Raw genomic sequence first — 22,721 nt, 5'->3', positions numbered from 1 at the left:
CCCCGGACCCATGAAAGTTGCCAATTCGTCATGTCTATCATGAAATATAAATTATTTCTAATTGATTATCGGCTGTGGACAACGTTAATCAACTCTCATTTGACATAATTGCATCAATTGTCATTGGATAATTATCGTGAAATCTATATTTTTAATAACAAAATATTGACAAATAATACATCTCAATTCAATCCGGACATACAGTGTCATGATTATTGTATATTGAACAAGTATAGAAATAATGCACTATTCACTGCATAATCTATCGAGTTTTGTCTTGAAAAAGTATTTTACATTCACGATAATCCTGCCTATTAGAGAACGAGGCTACAAAATAGTTCTCGTTTCTTCGAATCTATCATATTCCATCATAGAGAATGTAATTTCTCCTCAGAACTAATACGTGATGTATGATGTATCGTCACCTTTGATAAAAAGCATAGTAGAGAAATGAGGTCAGAGCTTGGGAAGCACTCCATTAAGCTATCTATTGATAGAAGACTAGTAATTAATTAACACTGTTTCTGTACCTTTGTGAGCTCATAGTGAACCGAAGTTGGGGAGTTTCAACATGTCGGTGTCTCTTGGTTTCATTTTGTTCCTTTCTTGTTTGTTCTGTGCCAATGGATATCCTGTTCAAAGTAGTAAGTGTGAAAATCATTATATATCTCACTGAGAGTCAAATGTCATGAGTTCATGCTCATGTTGAATGAAGGTCACAGTACGTCTCTTGTACAATTCATAACCAGTACTCAATGGAAATCAATTAAAAACAAATATGAAATTCACTTCAAGTTTTTTGAATCAATAGCATATTCATGGAATTGATAGATTTTACAAGGTAAATTGATGAATGCATTTTTGGAACAGGAAATTATAATATTCACTGTGAAAATGCAAACTCCATACTGGTCGAACTGCAATAGAATGAAAAATATTTTCATTTTCAACGGTTTTATTACTTCATTAAACTCAATCAACTTATCATATTATATCAAAGTCAAATCATCACATATTCAGGCCTAGGATTCATATTGAATTATTAATCAAATTCAATTCCACATGGTTTTCACATTGACATTATGATTTCACAGGAGAAGAGGAATTAAATCTAATTTGACCAACTCATTTGATAATAACACATCAGATAGGCTACAATGAAAAAAACTCAATACACCTAATAAACTATGAATCATGAAATTGGGGAATCATTTCTCAAAGAAGAAAATCTATTCAGAATCCAATAAACATAATTATTTTGAAAGCTTTTATTTTGGACATACTCAACAATTTAGAAGTCTCAATCAATTCCTCAGCAGCACGCTTGGTAAAAAAACAATGCTTGGAATTTTCAAAAATTGATTCATTTCTGGAATTTTCAAAACTTGACTCATTTCATAGAAGTGAATAATATAGAACGATTTATCTTTCTTTCCAAACTCAGCTGAGAATATGACTAATCTCCCAGTTTTTATAACAATGGAACTACTGACTCCATCGTAACATTATTGTCGCTTCCATAGGGAATGCAACCTGTTCGAAGTGAATAGATAAACCAATGTTTTTACTGAAAACAAGAGAAACTAATGTTAGTAAATTAAACATGCTTGCTTCGAGCTTGCCGATGGAGACAAGATTTTATGAGAAGCAAGAATGCAAAAGCTTCTCTCTAAAACTCGCTCAATACTTCGAAATTATTCTATTGCAAAGATATACATTTAATAATTATAAAAATTTAAATTAGAACTGGAAAAGTTGAATAAGTACATTTTTTATTTCAGGGCCTTCACTGCTGCTCACCTATTTGCCGGACAACTGGACAGTGATGGGCCAATCGCGGCGGGTGCATCCCTTCGGCCTCCCTGACCCCACCCAGACACTCATCTGCCGCGTCATGCTCCCCGTCCTGGACCTGTCCACCATGATTGCTGGCGGGGGGGCTGGCGGGAGCTCCCTGCCCCTCTACATTCTACCCGGCGAGCCGCAGTTCGTACTCAGGCGACGGGTTTGTATTTCAAGTTCAGAAGTGATAAATAATGATGTGTACAATCATAATTGTTAAACCAATCAGTTTAATCTTTGTAATACTGTATTTTAGATTATGAGTTGTGTCAATAGTGACAGTTGTATATCGCATGGAAATAAATTTTGGTAAAGCGGGGCATTATTAGAATTCATTTGATAAAATTGTTGAGCTCAAGTAAGCTTTTCTCAAGCTGTCATCTCCTCTCAGTTATTTTCAAATAATTAATTTCCTTAAAGCCCCGAACACACACATCAATTTTTGTTCGTAGAATATTTTGCCGTCCTTATGAATTCTATTGGATTAAACTGAGCTTGACAAACATCATCTTTTTGAAATCATCTTTTTAATCCAACAGAATTCTTAAGGACGCAAAATAGCGCGAACAAAAATCGCGCTTTATTAAGAACAAAATTTATTAAGAACAAAAATCATCAATGAGGAGTAAAAATGCTAAGTGCCGGTTGCACAAGAGCCGGTTAAATTTTAACCCTGATTAATTTCATGAGAAACAATCAGAGAAATCTCGGGGAATTGATCCCTATTAAAATTTAACCGGCTTTTGTGCAACCGGCACTAAGATTATGAGAATGGAAACTCTCACTCACATTGAATGATCAATCACATGATAATTAGTTTGATGATCTCTTACAATTATCATTCTATTTATCTATTCACATATTTGTACAAAATTATCGGAATTATCTCATTCTACAATTGACAAACAATAACGTTGTTCCATTTCTCTTGCCAGGAAAAGGATGATTATTGATTGTCAAACAGAGACTATGTGTAACCTTATCTAAATTTGGGAGAAGAATAGCCCAAGGCTACCTTATTTTTTCTCCTCCCTATCATTTTTGATGATGTACTTATTGTATGAATCAATAAAGAATAAATAAGAATTAATTGATTGATTAAGAGAACGTCTTGTGAAATTTTGAAAATGAGTATGAATCATATAAGTCATAAATAGTAAGTCGTAAATAGTAAGTCCTCATGATTCAAAAAGTGAACTTCTTAATAGTATAGTGGCTTATTCTTATAAGTACTTTATAAGTACTATCACTATAAACTATAAGCTAGAGTTGATTGTGTAGCTGATCTGTTTATGTCCTATTTGTGTGTGAGTTTATAACGTAGTCAATTCACTTCAGCATGTGCGCAGACTATAACTACTTAGTTTACCAGATGAGCTCCAGCTCTTATTTGAAAACCATTGTCAACAATGATAACCAGAGCTACCAGTGTTACCCTAGTAACCTAGCTACCAACGAAATCTTATTCAATTGTTTTATTCTTACTAGCTAATGTCCTATTTCAAGCATATGATGATAAAATTTTTTATGATATTTTGACAGGTAAGCTACCAGCCAGACATGGACATTGAGCCGTGGGAAGTGTTGGCCTACACACCAAACTCCAACTCCCAGGAGCCAGACATCACTTCTCTGCTCGCTGCACCAGCTCCCGTCCTCTGCGTGTCCCCGGATCGTCCTCGTCCACATCCTGTCCTCCTCGCCCCTGTGCCTCCCATGTCACCAGCTGAACTGCGACCTCCTCCTCATCAACCCCTTTACCGACCTCCCTCAGAAGGTTCCCTCTACTCCATTCAGGCAGCCCCTCCCCCAACTCCTCACCAACATGGGCTCCCCATTGAACCATCAATCAATCCTGCCATCCTCGAGTCTCTCATATACAGTGCCCAAAACAAACCTGTATTTGTTTCACCCGATAGAGTAGAGCAGTCTCCCAATGGTCCCCCTCCTTACTACAAACCGCATCATGATTCAACCAAATCTGAGTTGAATCCTCAAGAAAGCCTGCACTCAGAATCTTCTGCTACTGATGTCGACTACCCTCAACAAATTCCACCAGCATCGTTTCTCACAGCAACTGGAACGTTCTCAGAAATCATTAACAATCATCCTGAAAAAGTTTCGGAGTCTTCAATTGGTCTTAATCAACCTCAACTGAACCCAACATCATCTCTTGGAGGTTTTTCAGAGAAAATCGATCACCCTGAGAGGGTATCAGAAGCTTTAACTGGTCTTGATCATCCCCAACAGAACCCAATCTCATCTCTTTCAGCAACTGGAGTTTCTTCAGAGAAAGATGACCATTCTGAGAAGGTTTTAGAAGCTTCAACTGGTCTTGATCAATCTCAACAAATGCAGCTCTCAAAAATCTCAGAAACTGAAACTTCATTAGGAAGCGGAGATCATCCTGAAGATACTCCAATATCTTCTAAAAGTTTGTTGGGTGCCAAGGACGGTCCCGAACTGAAAATAGTACCAGGATATCTCACTCAGTCTGAGATAGATGCCATCAAGAAGGAGGATGCTCTGAATAATTCAAAGCCTTCTCAATCGTTGTCTAGTGAGAATGAACATCTTGAGGTCGATTCAGAATCAGCTGAGACTACTGAAGAAGAGAACTGAGACAAGTGATGTTATTCTTTCTGCAAAATCACGAAACTGAAATTCGATAGAAGTCTCATAATTTTGCTAAGATACAGAGTTCATGAGTAAAGATCTCAAATCCAATACGAAATTATTTCTATGAGTCAATAAAAATTGAATAGCTTGACAAGATGTAATCTAGTAATATTCATCAGCGATGATTCTCATAACTAGTATTAAGTATCCTAATTATTCCAAGGGATTTTCATGCATAGAATGACATTGGAAGAAAACTATTGATTAAAATTTGAAGGAGTTGATTAATACATCTCATTCACCTCTTTAGGACCAGAGTTTCGGGCACGTATTCTTACAAATGAACCTGTTATTCGAAAATAATGAGCGGTTCCCAAGCTTGGGATTTAGCTGAGTTCTAGACTTCAAACAGCTGATATCAGAGAATTTGCTTTCCGAAACGGGGGGTAGTTGCAGTTTTTATAGTACCTAATCTCATTTTTTCATGTCTATGATTGGAAACGTTTTCCCTTGACAAATGAAACATTCCTAAACATTTTCAAGATAGCTTGAGGAACTTTACACTGTTTTCTGTTTATTTTGTTTTGTGTTCAGTTTTTAGTTTTTCGAAATTTAATTTAAACGTGGACTGCGACTACGCCCTGTTTCAGAAAGCCAATTTTCTGACTCCAGCTGTTTGAAGTCTAGATCTTAGCTAAATCCTGAGCTCGAAAGCCGGCCCTAAAACAACATGTCAGTCATTAACTTTATGAATCACTTGAATTCTCCAATGAATTAATTAATGATTCAGTAATTCATACTAGGAATATTTAGCGATTAGCAATATTCTATTTCATGAGTTTTTATTAGAATGAGTTTTGTTATGTCACTTTGACGTTCAAGGAATACAGCAGAAGAGTTGAAAATTGATCGAATCAGCTCTGTCTCTGAGTGATGTGACGTAGAAAATGTGTGACAGCCCTCCAGTCTCAGTGACTGCTAATTCTCTGGCTAGACCACTGTCGCAGTCCCACTACGGCTCATTACCCCCCAACAAAAGCTAAGCTAAGCATTGCAGCACACTAACTGACGACAAATTCAGCTCGGCTCGCATGTAATTGCCAATTAACAAACTGGGTTAATTGAATGTACGTAGCTAATAAGCGTATTTATCCATAACAAAACCAATTACAGTCTTGAACTCTTCAATTACGACGACTCAAATTCCAAAGCTTTCCACCATTATGATTACAAATTCAATTTTGCCCCTTTGATGTGAGTGTTTGGATGAACGTGATAATTATGTAGTGCGCAAAACAAGGTATCTGTAGGTAGGTTTTTATTAGTTGGGCTCAACTTTTCCGGTGGTGATTTCACATTAAATTCATCCCTTTGGATAATTTGGGCACATAACACAAAGTGTTTCTCAGAAATCTGTTCATATAAATAGAAATCCTCAGCAGTCAGATTTGATTGGTCATGAACTGTATAAAAAATTAGCTCTGGATTAATTCGCATTTTGATTCCGAACAAATAACAACGACATTCTATTCTATTGTCTGTTGCATGTTCATGTTCATTAGTGATTTACATTAATAATCGAATATAATATTCTCGATTGAGGATTGTTGTAAGTCCAAGAGTAATATCTAATGATATGATATGTTCATTATATTATTGGTTGCAAGAAATGATTTCTGGGGAACAAAAATATAATCTCATATCCTTATCACACTATCAGAATATAAATTAGCATTGATCAATGAATTAGAATTGGAACCGTTTTGGGCTTGAGCCTGTGTTACTTTTCTGGGATTTGTGCCATCATTGTATATGAATATAAATACTATCTGAGTATTACATAGGCCTTATGTCCTAGTGGAGCCAAGGGTAAGTGAGTGGTTGATTTGGGTAATGCAAAATCAAATCCACTATCACAGATTTGAACACACTTATTAAGCAATATCGATAACGTTAATTATTATGTTGGAATTCATGGATCGGATTTTTACCAAGGAATCTCATTTCAAGCTTTGACGACATTATACAATGTCGTTATTGAATATTATTCGATAAAGTTTCTTCATTATAAGTAGGTATACTTCAAAATGTAGGAATGCTAGAAAAGAACAATGAAGTGATGAATTATAAAGGGATATTTAGTGAGGAGTATCTTGGAGATGTTGAGATGAATATATCTTGATACATTCATTAGGTGAGAATTGAATGTAAAGGTAAGAGTTGAGATTTATTATGACACATTCACTGGTAACTGTAGGCAACACAAAGTGCAGTCGGAGTTTAACACTCGTATTTCTATTAAATATTATGGAATAAGATGACGTGCAACATGAGAAAGACAGATGAGAATCAGTGGCGTGAACAGAACGCTACGTCAAAGGGAAGTAACGAAAGTGTATCACCGTAGAAAGGGAAATGACAGGCTGCGAGGTGGGAGAAAGATGGAAAAGCCGGGGAAAAAAGTGGTTAGACAGAGAGGGAATGAGGAAAAAGAGAATTTTCAAATTGAGTGAGAGGTTGAGTCGGCACCGAAACTTCCAAATGAAACTACTCAAATTCCGTTCCTTCATCTCTCAAACGGTATGGAAAGGAACAGTATATTTTGAAGCAGTGTCGTTTGTAGGATTTTGAAGTACAGTACTCCATTATGACGAATGAAGACGTGTAGGCTGTATTAGGATTCATTCCTCGTCAAAGTAATTTCTTTCTCTTAATAGTATCATCACAGAAAAGAGGAATAGAATATTGAGTGCTATTTTCTATTATGTAATATGTATGATATGAGATCCTAAATAGGAAAATTAATAAAAGAGTGGTAGGTTCGATTCCTATCACTCAGAAGATGAACAAGATAAGGAATAATGAAATCAGCGACCACATAGTACAAATAATGTACTAGTATGTATAGTACATATTTGTATTATGTGGTCGCTGAATTGAATGGCTTTTATGATTAATCTCTAATTAATATTGCTATTTAGTATTCAAAGAATAACTCATCAATGGTGTCTGTTTTTTAAAGATAAACTACATCTCTGGATATTATTTCTTTTCTGTTTATTCTTATCAATTGAAATTTTCTAAATGAATTCATCTAATACATTCCGCTGTATTTTCTATTAATGATCATAATATTATTGTAAATTCACATTAATCTGAGTATTATTATTCGATGTATGCTTCATATGCGTCTGCTTAAAATAGGAATTCGGAATTCATCTACTTGGTACTTTACTGCTTGGTACTTACAAAAGTTTACTGGTTGTAATAATAATCGATTCTATTATTCGTATCATTCATTGGGGATACATCTATTTATCATTTACATTATCATGATTGTTACTCAAATTTCAATACTCAATTTAATCAAAGACATCTATCTAATCGATATCAGCCCAGTTTTTCGCTCCCACTAAACTACCTCTCTTCCTTATTCTCCATAAACCCTAATTTGTAGTCGCAGGAGCGACCTACTAACCTTGATATGTGTGAGAACCTCATCATAATTCATGCAGTTCATGAACAGTCTAAGACGTGACTATAGTTAAAAGTGTCTCATATTATGTATTCAATATAATATTCATTACTCCTTCAATGTCAAATAAAGCACTGCATAGCTCCACTAACGAGCACAGTACAAAACTAATTTTCGAACAAGTGCTCTATTAAGTTATCGACAAGAATGTGGAAGGTTCTCGAGTGATTGATAATAACGTAAAGGTTTTTGAAGAGCAGATGGCAAAACACAAGATAGAATATTGGAATTGCATGTTTTGCAAATGAGATTTCCGTGATTTTTAGAAGGCTGGTTCAACTGTAATTGCCTTTGATGAGAGAGGTTTATTCTCTTGAATATTGAGAGAAGTTGAAGTTCATTTTTATTGTTATTCGAACTCTATTTGTTTTGAACTGTTTATATCATATCAAGGTGCGTACAGACTCATGCGCCAAGAATACGCGCTTTCCACTATTCTTATTACATCTGTGTTTCTATAGGAACAGATAGATACAGATGTGATAATCTTATGAAATGTGAAATACACGTGACCGTGGCGCATAACTTTTTACGCACCTTAATGAAGCAGATTTTCATCTCCCATAAAAATAAACATTCGATCCTACTTCAATGATAAATTTATGGGACGTAGGCCTTTCTCAAATTCATTTCATTCGTATTCGCTCCATCCCTATCTCTCTCAATCCTTATAATTTTCCTTATAATTTATAATTTTGCTGTATTGTAAGCTATTTAATATAAGTGTATAGATCAGTATATATTGTAATCTACATAAATAAAGTACTCAATCAATCAATCAATCAATCCTTCCCTTATCATCGCTCCAGCTCTCTTGCACACACGGTAGAGGCACAGGCGTGATAGAGCACGCAATCCGTATTCCAATTCCGTAGCAAACGAAATAACAATAACAAGGGTGATCCAATGGAATACCAAGATAACTCCTTCAACTTCAATCACGACGCTGACGGATTTTCCGGTCGACACATGTGACGTCATTCTTCGCCCTTTTCGCAGAAATATTCGCCATTCCCATGTCCTTCAAGGCGCGTATTTCTTTCCGGGACGCCTTTGAACTCTTTCCCCTCACAAAACGGAACTGAAAATCTGTCGTACGTGAAAGTTGAGGATGTGTTCTTTTGACAACAGCGGCTGCATTGCTACAGAAATACCACTGTTGACATCACTCAAAACCTCATCTTCTCAACGGTTCCATCCCTTAAATTGTTTTCCGACTTTTTCGTAACGTTTCGCAGGCCTCTTGACCTTCAGCTCAAAGGATTCCATTGCTCTCCGAAATTCTCTCATTCTTATTGGTTTCGCAATTTCGTGGCGTCGTCTTCGAACGTCTCAAGCAAGAATATAACTCAAAGACAAAGGATAAGAAAAGAAGCACGCTGATGATCACATCCTTGTAGCCGGCCCGCCATAAAAATGAGCAATTTTTCCAAAATCCAATTGTTCCGCCCTTAAAGGGAAGGGTACGTCCTTTTATTGGTCTGATGCAAATTGGATTTTCTCCTAGGTAATGTCCAAAAGGAGAGAACATACTTCTTCAATCCTTTTCTCTCCAGTTCACAAATACAAAGATAATATTTTCCGATACAATCCAATATTGGTTATTCTCATCAATGAAACGTGTGTTAAAAACTCTGAAAGTACTGCATTTCGCTTTAATCCATTATGAGTGGAAAATGATTGTTTTTTGTGAGATGAATCAGGAGTTTACTCATTTTGTACTGCATTTGTCAATGAAATATAAGTTTTGAAAGCATCAATGTTCATAGAATTGAGAAAAGGTTGATAATTGGACATTGAAAAAGAGCAATGTCACTAGCATATTTGTAGAAATAAATCTATTGAGGTGCGTACAGATATACGCGCCGCGAACATGAGTAATTCACTTTTAATCAGCTGATTATATCTGTATTTTTACAGAAACGGTAAGATACAGATATGAAAAGCTTGGCATCAGCTGATAAAAAGTGAACTGAAAAAAAGAGAAGTCGCGACGCGTAAATCTGTACGCACCTTTACATGAAGTATGAAGAATCACTAGCAAGACATTTCTCGAAAAGTCTAGAACTAGAAATATCCAATGTTTGATCTAGATATCAATATAATTGAGTGATTCTAATATAGTATTATATATAATAGAGCTACAAAAGTTATTCAATTATTATAGAAATTACTAGTACTCTCTTCTCAAATTTGATAAAACTATAACTAGTTTTGAGCACTCTGACGCTTGAAAATAGCATGAGTGCTAGAAACTAGTTATGTTCATATAAAAAAGTGAAAAAGAGTGAAAGCTACTAGTAATTACTGTTTAATTCTTATTCGTTCAAGTATATACACTCTGGTGAACCGGAGAGGGGGGAGTTGATCAATGTGTATTTCTACTCATGTTGAGATTATTGATGAACTGGACAAACCTATAATGTACAATTCATTATTTGGGAGAGAATACATAATTGACAAATCCATTATTAATTTTTAGATTCTTATTCATGGATTTTTATTATGAATCATGATTCTTTTTCATTATTCAATGAATGCATTCAACAATTAAACCCTATTCAATCGATGAGTAATTCATCTTTCATAACTTATTACTCATCCAAAATGATGAATGAGTAATAAATAAGATCTTCATTCTTCCGATTGAACTATTATATTGAACATATCTCAAATTTCTCAATTCTTTTCGACACTATAAACTCATAATATTGAAGAGTCATTCTGCTTGGAACTAGGGGACCTTTCTGGGAGGTTTTTGTCCTGTTCCCAGCCCAGTATTTCCAAAGCCACAGTAACGATATTGATTCTATAAACCGCCATTCTCGTAGCGTATTACGAAACTAATTAACTTGGCGATTGTTTGAACTGGAGAAAGTTCAATGTAACTTTTGCTTTTGTTTTTCCCTCACTACTTTCCAGCTCAATTATCAGATTGTAATTTTCCTCGTTCCATTCATTTTCAAGGCCCGCAGCTATTTACGGTGAAAATTAGCCAAGCTATTCCAAGCAAGTCAATATTTGCAGATTCTGGACCAATTAGACGCAGCTTAACGAGATAAGATCAACAGATTCGGATAATCTCTTCAAATATTCCCATTAATTTTCATGATCAGAGATTCAAAGTTAATGTTTTATTACTGTCATATTGATTAATATGAGTACAATATAAAATCAGTTTATTAATACATTTCTCTTTCCTCATCCGCAATCCAATAACGCACTATCATCCTATTCCCAATTCTTTTCAATACATGTTAAATTTGATGATGATTAAATACTCCTCACCAACAAATAGTGTGACATCTTAAAATTATTGAGACCATAAAATAAAATAAATCTAAGTAATAGAAGATATTATTATTGTCAGAGGCTAGGAAGAGTATCAAATGTACTGTTACCTGATAGCAATGAAGATTAGTCTACACTTATCAACAGCTGTGACTGAGATAAGAGCACTGTTATATACGGCATATTTCGGAAGAATTATTTATCGACATGAAAATGAATGTAGAAGATTTCAATATTTAGAATTTATTAATATTACTGTTATATGAATAGGATTAATATACCATACATGTTTTTATTGTAAATGTGACTTTGTATTGTTTTTTATTGACAGTATTTGTATTGACTGAGAGTTTTACTGTTATATTGACTGGCCTATATGTCAAATTGTGACATCCTGTTTCTTGACTATTAAATTTATTATTATTATTATTATTATTATTATTAGCCGTCAAGCTCCCAGATGGAAGACGCTGAGCAAAATTTGGTTCATTTTTTGTTTTTCTTGTTCTTTTTATCAATCCACCAGTTTTTCATTTTCAGTGAGAACTCCGCTTTCCTTGCTTCACTCCATTTTGTTCCCACTCTTGGCACAGTCATCTCTGGTTTAACTTCCCATTTTTCAACCTTTTCTCTGAAACTGTTCCTGTTGTATATTTCATCATTGTTAATGTTAGCAAGTATTAAGTCCTTCTTGACGTTTTTCATCCATGCACCTCCATTACTAAGGGTTGCTACATATGTTACTATTCTTTTTGTAAGTCTGTGATCTGGAAGCCTCATTATGTGACCATAAAATTTAAGGCGCCTTTTCCTGATGTCTGCTTCTATGTTAGAGTATTCTTCAACTTTGGCTGTTTTCTGTAGTCTATAACCATCTTCGGTCTTTCTTGGTCCAAGTATTTTTCTAATTATCTTCCTTTCTTCTTTTTTCAAATTTTCAGTATCTGTTTTTCTGCTAAGTGTTAGGGTCTCGCTGGCATACAACATTGTTGGCTTGATTACTGCGTTATAATGTTTGATTTTGGTATTGATAGACATACATCTCTTATTATAAATATATTGCACTAGCCCTAGGCCTTTACGAGCTTTCCGTATCCTTTCATTTTGTGCATGTTTTTCTGATATAATTTCCCCAAGATATTTAAAGTATGGTACCTTCTTAATTGTTCCATATTTTGTTTGTAATTAGTAACTTCTATATTTGATGTTGTGAAAACAGTTTTTTCAAATGATATTTGTAAGCCTACTTGTTCAGCACATTCTTTTAAAATTTCTATTTGTTTTATTGCACTTTCCAATGAATCTGACATTATAGCAAGGTCGTCTGCAAAAGCTAAGTATGGAATTTGAAGATTATTTTTCTTGGTTCCCAGCGAGATTGGCTTCCAGTGGTTCACCTCCTTCAGTTTCTTTTCCCATTCTTCCATTACTCTATCAAGAACTATGTTGAAGAGCAGTGGTGATAATCCATCACCTTGCCTAACACCAGTCTTTATCTCAAAAGGCTTCGAAAGTTCTCCCATAAATTTTATTTTTGATGTTGTGTTTGTCAATGTTTGTTCTATGATTTTTCGAGTTTTCTGATCCAGGCCTTTCTCTTCAAGAATTTTAAATAGTGTTGGTCTGTGGATTGAATCGTAGGCTTTCTTAAAATCAACAAATACGTATATTGTGGCTTTACTTCGTAATTAAATTTATTAAATTTATTATTATCGAAAATTATAATTTATTGCAAATAATTTGTGAGTTGTTTATAGTCAACCATCAAATGTGGAGGTTACAACTTTGTTTATGTTAGTGAACAGCTGTTTTGAATGCAGTCAAGAAATTAGTCAAAATGAATTATTTGTACTGCTGAACTTACGTTTCAAAACGATGATATAATTACTTCTAAAAACCAATCATTATTGTAATAAGGATGAGAGTTTCAAAATAAAAATATAATTATTATTGTTAAAATGATATTTATTAATGGAAATATACAACATGTTAGATATTATAAAAGCGAGCATGGTCATGATACAAGCGTTATCATTGATAAGAATATAATAATAGTTTTTTGTTATTTATTAATGTAATAAGAATCTCTTGTATGAAATATTAATATTATATAATAATTATTATAGAATCAACCGCATGGACTGATGTAAAAATCTCTGTAGGTCAATCATAGGTCAGAAAAATCTGGTGTGGCGCACTCACACAACTTTCCTTGCTGTTATGAAAATTGATCACCTGACGCTAGTGTAAACGCGCATCTCAAGTCAAAGATCTGAGCCAGCTGGTGACAGGTCAATAACGCTGGATACACACGAGATCTATCTCTTCATAGTGAATGATCTAATAGAATCAACAGTTGCCAACAGTTAGTAATTGAATAATTACATTTTCTCAAATTTCAAGCTTATTTTCAATTTTAGGTGAAAATGTTACTGACATTAATTGAAGGGATGTCCATGCTCAATCGTTTCCACTATATTTTTCTTATTTATTATATCTGAGACCTGATAATTGGAAATCTAAAATCAAACTTTGCATAGATGAGGCGGAGCTCCTGAAATATGGGACTTGTAGCAGTTGATATAGCTTATCAATGACTATTTTAGGTATAAATTTGATAAAAATCGTTGGAGCCATTTTCGAGAAAATCGCGAGAAACCCTGTTTTTGACAACATTTTCGCCGTCATCTTGAATCGCATTTGATCGAAATTATTCGTGTCGGATCCTTATAGTGTAAGGACCTTAAGTTCAAAATTTCAAGTCATTCCGTTAATTTGGAGATGAGATATCGATGCACATACACTCATACACACACACACACACACACACACACACACACACACACACACACACACACCACACACACACACACACACACAACACACACACACACATTTTGAAATTTTGTGAAGTAAACAACTACAAGACTTAACTATTTCGGACTATGTGTAGGTAACCTTATTTAAATTTGGGAGAGGACTAGCACAAGGTTACCTTATTTTTTCTCTCCATATCATTTCAATGTACTTGATCAATATGACTATGTGCTTCATTGTATGAATCAATAAAGAATAAAGTACAAAGTAAATTAGGATGAGAACTGTTACAGGAGCTGCAAACAAAACTTTCGACATCTCACTTCTATAATTAATTCAACAAATAATACACAAAATACATAGGCGTACTACAGAGAAGAGTACGGTACTTTCCATTGGATAATTACAGCAAATATTTTTCAATGATCAATGAATTCTATGATTATAAATAAATTTGAATTATTATTCTATTTTCGATTAATTTACCAAATTTAAATAACTAGACTAGCAAAATATCATCTCAGCTTTCCTTCCAAGTTTTTTTATCGATTTCTATTGTAAAAATAGAGAAAAAAGGCGACAGATTGTGAAAATAGATGATACAGAATGAAGAATTTCAATACTGTGTGATTATATCTAAATTTAGGCCTTATTGTAGCTGTGTTCTATTGCCGTACTACTGGACATTATATTTATGGATCATAAGAATTGATGTGTTTTTTTTATTTAAAATAATTCTCCCTCTTCTTATCATTAAATAATAATAATTCGTCTTCTATAAACATCTCACTAATAGTCACAAATCATGAGTAATTTTTGATTGCATTTATTTGATTGATCTTGAATTGATTCGTCAATGAGAGGAGATTGTATCTTATCGATAAGTTTTGAAATTTATTATTAGCATTCATGTTTAAGTAATGTTTAAACCTATAGTTGATCCTTCAATTGAATTTTCCCAACTTTATCTAGCATTGTTTTATCTTATATAAAGTTTGTAATTTTTCATCAATTCAAAATATATATGAGTGCTTCGTGTTAGGCATCTCAGTTCCATCGGTTCGGAATTTTGTAATACAGAATTAATATCAATATTCGATTTAAAAAAATATCCATCACAATATTTATTTATTTATTGATTACTGAGATTCACCAAAGTATATATGGTAATAAAAACGATACACTCTCAGTTTCATTTCTAGTTTTATTTCTCTAATTTATGTGAATATTTCCTATTTTAGTGATAATAATCTGAATTTTTTCTTCTATGTTTGGTTTTGAAGTATCTAAATTTAAAAATCTACGTTATGAAAATAATTAAGGACTGAAAGTTTTGTGAAGTGAACAACTACAGGACTTAACCTATTATTATTATTAAACGAATATCCAAATTGAATGCTGTAATTCACCCCGAATACTTCTGTTACTGCAAATATTGACAACAAGGTAAACAGCTAGATGGAAATTCGATGAGCGCTACTATTCAAAAATTATTTGTCAGCCCAGACATAATAGACTCAACCTATTTCGAACTACGATATGTGTAACCTCATCTACATTTGGGAGAGGAAAAGCATCAGTTTACCTTATTTTTCCTCTCCCTATCATTTTGATAATGTACTTATTGTATCAATCGATAAAGAATAACAAATTTTCCGTAATATTCATTAGAATTTCTATTTTATTGATAGCTGGGTAATTAATTGTGTAATAAGAACTATACATTCTTTTTTCAATTTAATTTCAATTTCCACTTTTTACACCCTAGAATATTTTTTACTCATATGGTCTGTAGGTTTAGTCAAGTATAGCAACCGGTGAGTTACTATAATGTAGTGAAGTCTACGTTATAATGGCAGTATTTAATGGTAACATTTGTGTTGCTATCCTTGTCTATCTTCCTTGTATTGTAACATTAAATTGATTGAACTGTGATATCCATCATTTGTAATAAATGATTGGTGACCTGTTTGTAAAGTAATAAAAGGGGGCGATCCACCAGTTCCCAGACGGGAACACTGTAATATTGTTGTTGCGTAGCATTTGATGGTAGAGCAAAAGCAGTAGGTTTTTTTTTTATTATCAACTAGATGATTTTTGAATTTGAAAGAGAAACATTTTTTTAGGAGTCAGATTTATTTTATTTAAAAGAAGAAATTTCTGTGAGATTTAAATGTGAATTTTAACATATTTGGTTTTATAAAAAAATTTATCCTACAACTATTCTAATACAGAACAATTGAGGAAGGTTATGAAATTTTGAGCATTTAAATCAATTTTGAAAAATTTAAAATAAACTTTGTTGCCAATGATTTTACAAAACGTTAGACAGAAATATGTTGGACAGATTATTGTGTTTTTTATTTAAACAAGTTATATGACAGTTTAAAAAGCATTATTCATTTTTAATTAATTTGGAATTTCTAAAATCAAAACAATATTGAAAAATGAATTGAATGTGGAACGATACCGTTATACTGTTGATGTCCATCCTAACTTGCCATGGTCTGAATGGAGAGCCAGGGGATGTCCATCCACGGGTCAGCTCGGTCTGTCTCGGGAGGAAGGCGATGAAAAAGTGTGTGAAATTTTACAGAAAGAAAAGTGGAAACCTTTTTCCACTAGCTGGCTGGAGGGGAGACTAGAATGCTAGCCCCACTTCTACCTCTCCTCAGCGTTTTTAGTCTGTCAGCCAAAACTGTCTGATCAGCTTTTAGTTTTTGAAGTTGGAAAAAATTATTTCTCTCTTAAAGAAGGAACTGATGTTTGGGGGTATGTCAAACCTTGTGGTTCATGACATCTCCCCCTCCTCCACTGTGACAGCCGACCCCGGCTGTCCATTCTTGACTCAATGGGCTTGCTACAAAATGTTTTTACTTTAAAAAATCATTATCAAACTCTTTGAGGTTCCCTTCAGGAACTGTGACAAAGACAATAATATTATCAAGTATAGTTTGAAATTATTTCCTAAAATATACAGTATATATATAAATTAGAAATATCTTCAACCACATATGTTAACCTTATACAGTATAATTCATTTTATATTATATTTATTGACTAAAAAACAAATTTCCATTGATCCCTAAGTCTAATAGCTCTAATAAGTGACACATAGTCACTAGCCAATCCCTAGCCGATCATCAGTCATGAACTGGGACAGTTTATTTTTGAATGTTTTCCTCGAGCTGTTTCATTGTGTTATTTGGTAACATGCAAATTTTATCGAGTATGTGAGGTAAAAGTCCTCGCATTATGTACCTCACTTTTCGCGTTTCACCCATTTGTGGATCTATTTGTCTACACAAAAATTGTATGTGTGCCATGTAATTCTGTATTGTTTCTGAACGAGACATTTTTCTGTTTGCAAGTTCGATTTCGAGTTTTTCAATGTGTGCTACTGGTTCAAAGTATTCTGTCATTTCCTTTTGTACGTTTTCGTAATTTAAAGTATTTTGTGTTTGTAATCTGTCACTTATAGTGTCAAAGTAGTGAGCGGCACTACCTTTTAGATAGAATGGTAAGTAGAGTAAGGAATCTTCTGAGCTACATGAATTTGTTTTAATTGTTTCAGGGGGAAAAAATACGTTAGTTTTGCTGGCAGAAGGTGTTAATAGTTTATTTGGTGTATTGTCAAGGCTTTGTTCTCCTGCGCTTGCTAGTCTGAAATTTCTTCTTAGGTGGTTTTCAAGGACATACAAATCGGGATAGCTATCTTTTAACGTATCTGAAAGTGGGACTCGATCTATAATGTATTGAATCGCTCTATCACGCTCTTTCTGATATTTTGAAATATCATTGAAACTTTCTTTAATAAGACGAAGATTTGAGCGGTCAAACTCAAGATCAGCGTTAGCGGGAATGTAAAGGTTGTATTCTTGCGATAATTTTTTTGCTGTTTCCAAATTAATTTTGGAAGTTTGAACAGTACGCAAGTCAGTTAGAGTAGTTGAGGACATATTTCCTAGCACAATTCATAAAAACGAGATACATTTTATATATTTGTATAACATGCAGTATAGCTGGATGATTGATCTAGGTCAGGCACGAAACAATAGAAAGCAATAAAATACAATAAGAAATAACTGTAGGATGACTCTTCTCACGCTCATGGCGTTGACTGCTATTCAATGACAATATATATAATAATAGTTCAAATAAAAATGTATATAGCATTTGCACTCAATATTTCATCAATTAGTGGGCTCAGATAGTTAATAGCCTTGGCATTGAAATAAAACATTCATTGAAAACACAACTTACTTCGAAATAACAATACACTTTTTTCCTGTAATAAAAATTCATTCAAAATGGTTTGCTATTATGTATTGGAATTAATTCACTGATTAAACGCCAGTTTTTAGTTCTATTTAATTTAATTTGATTACAAGAACTTTTGATTTGAGTTTTGCAATTATTTATGTATTTTATAATTTGAGGGACGGGGAAGGTCCAACATTCAACGTTAGATTAATCTGCTTTAATGTTTTTATTATTTACTTATTAATTTATTTGTGTAATGCAGAAATAAACTCGGCGTAACCTCCACCATTTGTAACATTAAATTGATTGAACTGTGATATCCATCATTTGTAATAAATGATTGGTGACCTGTTTGTAAAGTAATAAAAGGGGGCGATCCACCAGTTCCCAGACGGGAACACTGTAATATTGTTGTTGCGTAGCATTTGATGGTAGAGCAAAAGCAGTAGGTTTTTTTTTATTATCAACTAGATGATTTTTGAATTTGAAAGAGAAACATTTTTTTAGGAGTCAGATTTATTTTATTTAAAAGAAGAAATTTCTGTGAGATTTAAATGTGAATTTTAACATATTTTGGTTTTATAAAAAAATTTATCCTACAACTATTCTAATACAGAACAATTGAGGAAGGTTATGAAATTTTGAGCATTTAAATCAATTTTGAAAAATTTAAAATAAACTTTGTTGCCAATGATTTTACAAAACGTTAGACAGAAATATGTTGGACAGATTATTGTGTTTTTTATTTAAACAAGTTATATGACAGTTTAAAAAGCATTATTCATTTTTAATTAATTTGGAATTTCTAAAATCAAAACAATATTGAAAAATGAATTGAATGTGGAACGATACCGTTATACTGTTGATGTCCATCCTAACTTGCCATGGTCTGAATGGAGAGCCAGGGGATGTCCATCCACGGGTCAGCTCGGTCTGTCTCGGGAGGAAGGCGATGAAAAAGTGTGTGAAATTTTACAGAAAGAAAAGTGGAAACCTTTTTCCACTAGCTGGCTGGAGGGGAGACTAGAATGCTAGCCCCACTTCTACCTCTCCTCAGCGTTTTTAGTCTGTCAGCCAAAACTGTCTGATCAGCTTTTAGTTTTTGAAGTTGGAAAAAATTATTTCTCTCTTAAAGAAGGAACTGATGTTTGGGGGTATGTCAAACCCTGTGGTTCATGACAGTATCATCTTCGTATCATCTTTGTTTCATCTTCCCACAGTGAGGTCCACGTTGTAAGGGCAGTATTAAATTATTATTTGTGTTGCTATCCTTGTCTATCATTCGACAAAGCTGATTACTCTATCCTCTCTACCTTTACAAAGTTGCCAGATCGTTTTTCAACAAAGTAGACTACATTAATTAATCTACAAAATATTCAATCCCAATTATGAGAATTTATTATTCAACCATTGAAAAATATATTCTCTTGACGAAGAAAATATGATTGATTATTTTAAACTAGAATGAACAATTAATACTACAGAGTGTCTGGTAAGTCACTCCCTATAAAATTTCTTTATTTATGAACCAATTCAGTTGGAACTACATTTGTTAGATAGAGCACTCCATGAAGTTGTGTTTAACACCAATTTTTATTGGTTTTAGTTTAAAAATGCCCCCTCTCTTGACTGTGGAAAAACGAGCCGAAATAGCAGCTCTTTATGAGTTCTGTGGATATGTGGTGCGAGTACAATGGGTGGAGGGCTGGAGGAGGGATCCATGCAAAACTGGATGTAAAAAACTGTTAAAAATTTCCATTCCAAATCACTAACAACAGGGAGTGTCGCAGATGCAAGACGATCAGGAAGACCATCAACGTCAAGGACTGCAAAGAATATTAACAGAGTTCGTGAAATGTTCATGAGGAGCTCTAAGAAACGATTCTTACGAATCAATCGCAACGATTCTTAAGAAAGATCTCAATTTTGCATCCAGTGTTGTATAAATCTCTCGTTCAGCCCTCCACCACCTTTCTACTCGCACCACATATCCACAGAACTCATAAAGAGCTGCTATTTCGGCTCGTTTTTCCACAGTCAAGAGGGGGGGACAATATTTTTAACTGAAACAACTGAAAATTGGTGGAAGTGCTGTATCTAACAAATGTAGTTCTAACAATATTGGTTCATAAATAAAGAAATTATGGCTGCTTTAAAATAGGGAGTGACGTATCAGACACTCTGTACATCAGATATACTGGTATCAGCACAGAATTAATAATAGCAGTTTTCTGCTATTATTAAAGAGTTTTCTCTGGTATCAGTTATCAGTTAGGCATTGACAAGACAGAGAATCGGCAACGCTGTTCTCCTATCTGCCACCCATTGCCATTAGAACGCTGATCTCACCAAAGTAGTCCTACACATATATTTTCAATAGAACAAATTCAAATTACGGTACTTTACATTACTTCAACAGGCCTGATAACAACGCTTTTAAGAATTTTTTTTGTCATTTGACGTCAATACAGTGAATGACAGAATATTCAATTCTAATTAAAAAATATTAAACAATTCTCCTAGACTGTTATAGTTGCATCTTAGTTCGAAGATAAGGCATACAGTATTGGTTTACTTTACACTGAAGGCTTTTCTCCATTCTTCTGAAGAAACGGTGGATTTGTAGGATCAGATCTTTAGGGTTGACAGTATTAGTTTATGGTTTATTCTGAATATTTATTACACAGTAAGTTATACAAAAGAGATCATTTTTTTCTGAATTCAGGACAAGATGGTCCCCACACGGCTTTTCCAGTCTTTCGTGAGTATTTTTAGTCTTTTTTCAAAAAAATGTGTTTGTCAAACAGACTTTTAGATATAAATGGATCTACATCTTTTCCAATGTATTTGAGAAAGTATCGATTTAATTTGAGTTGTATCCAGATTGTATTTGATAATAGTCATCTATAATATAAGTAAAGAATTGGCTTATTCACATACAGGATAGGAAATTCACGAATGACGCATCATCACGTCTGAACTAAAGATATGATTAACTTGGAATTTAGTAAAAAGATTTTTTATTTACCGATGATAGTCATAGGCCAATTTAAAAAAACTTCAAGATTTCAGTAGGTCAAGTTTTTAATCGAATCCTTGCGGAGCACAGGTTATAATATAACCTGTTAGTTATTGTACTTTGTAATGAAGAAAACATCATGATAATTATTATATAAATTAGAACAGGAGACACGATACAAATAGATTAAAACTGTTATTTTATCTATTAATTAATAGATAAAAAATAGAAAAACTGCAGTCTGCTCGGTTGAGAAAAGAGACTCAGTCTCCGAAAATTTCCCCCCATTTCTAATGTAAGTTTTTAAGTGTTTTCAATGTATTTATATCGTGTCTCCTGTTTTAATTTATATTACAAACTTTAAAGTGTCTTCTGTTATGTGCTACAAATAATAATTATTCTTATGTAAATGAAAGTATCGTCAACTGTGATTTTTAAAAGTCACAATTGATTTTTGAGAGAGCCCTTATACCAAATGTATAATTATTGAGAACAGTCAGTTGTATTTCAGAAAATGTCAGATACAAAATGATGACTTGCGATAATGGCGTCATAGCCGAAACATGGTGTGAATCTTTATAATTATATTGAAGCTGCTTAAAAAATTTTTAAAAAAGGGTACCTACTTAGACTTTTATTTTTATCTCTATAAATGAGAACTCATCAATTTTGAAAATGAGGGAACTTGTTCTCATTCTCCTCCTACTTCTCCTCCCCCTCTTCCTCCTCATCCCTCTCCTCCTCCTGCTCCTCCTCCTACTCCTCCTCCTCTTACTCCTCCTCTTACTCCTCCTCCTCCTTCTCCTTCTCCTCCTCCTCCTCCTCTTCCTCTTCCTCCTCCTCCTCATCTTCTTAAATATTCATTTATTCATTGCTTGACGTCAAAATGCTGCAATTGCTGCTAAGCTTTGTTTCGATGCTCTCACTTCATCTTTTTCTCTTGATCATTACTTTTTCTTCTCCTCCTCCACCTCCACCTCCTCCTACTCCATCACTGGTTGAACATTCTGTTTTGTGTTTGCAGGTCTATTCAAGATCGATTTGGATCCTACTGTTAGCCCTAGTCTGCCTGCTCTGCATGGTGACACCAGGTGAATCTGCATCTTTATCTGTAACTTCAACTTCATCTAGATCTTCATCTATACCTGTAACTTCATCTTCATCTTTACCTGTAACTTCAACTTCATATTCATCTTCATATTAATCTTAATCTTCATCTTCATCGTCACCCAGCAGATCCCGGGTGGACATTGATTGACAAAGTACTTGAAAATTTCTGCTATTTCATTAACTTTATAATTATGTTCTTCATTCGAAATTTTATATCATAGAGTA

The 22,721-nt window shown here is 33.8% G+C and overlaps 1 protein-coding gene across 1 annotated transcript; it reads left to right on the top strand.

The window, feature by feature from the left end:
* Nucleotides 1–503: 503 nt before the first annotated feature.
* LOC120352447 (pollen-specific leucine-rich repeat extensin-like protein 1) lies at nucleotides 504–4,726 on the top strand. Its single transcript, XM_039433022.1, has 3 exons — nucleotides 504–644; nucleotides 1,782–2,005; nucleotides 3,385–4,726. Exons 1-3 carry the CDS (start codon nucleotides 572–574, stop codon nucleotides 4,462–4,464), a joined length of 1,377 nt encoding a protein of 458 aa, XP_039288956.1. The 5' UTR covers nucleotides 504–571; the 3' UTR covers nucleotides 4,465–4,726.
* The last annotated feature ends 17,995 nt before the right edge of the window (nucleotides 4,727–22,721 follow it).

Source organism: Nilaparvata lugens, chromosome 7 (assembly GCF_014356525.2).
Source record: "Nilaparvata lugens isolate BPH chromosome 7, ASM1435652v1, whole genome shotgun sequence".
NCBI lineage: Eukaryota > Metazoa > Arthropoda > Insecta > Hemiptera > Delphacidae > Nilaparvata > Nilaparvata lugens.
The sequence above is the reverse complement of the archived record's forward strand: the minus strand, read 5'-3'. Positions and strand labels throughout refer to the sequence as shown.

Bases quoted from the DNA above. Each gene is read 5' to 3' on its own strand.
- LOC120352447 (XM_039433022.1), top strand. From the start codon at position 572: ATGTCGGTGTCTCTTGGTTTCATTTTGTTCCTTTCTTGTTTGTTCTGT. The intron at 645-1,781 runs GTAAGTGTGAAA...TTTTTATTTCAG, and splicing joins TGGATATCCTGTTCAAAGTA to GGCCTTCACTGCTGCTCACC. The intron at 2,006-3,384 runs GTTTGTATTTCA...ATATTTTGACAG, and splicing joins AGTTCGTACTCAGGCGACGG to GTAAGCTACCAGCCAGACAT.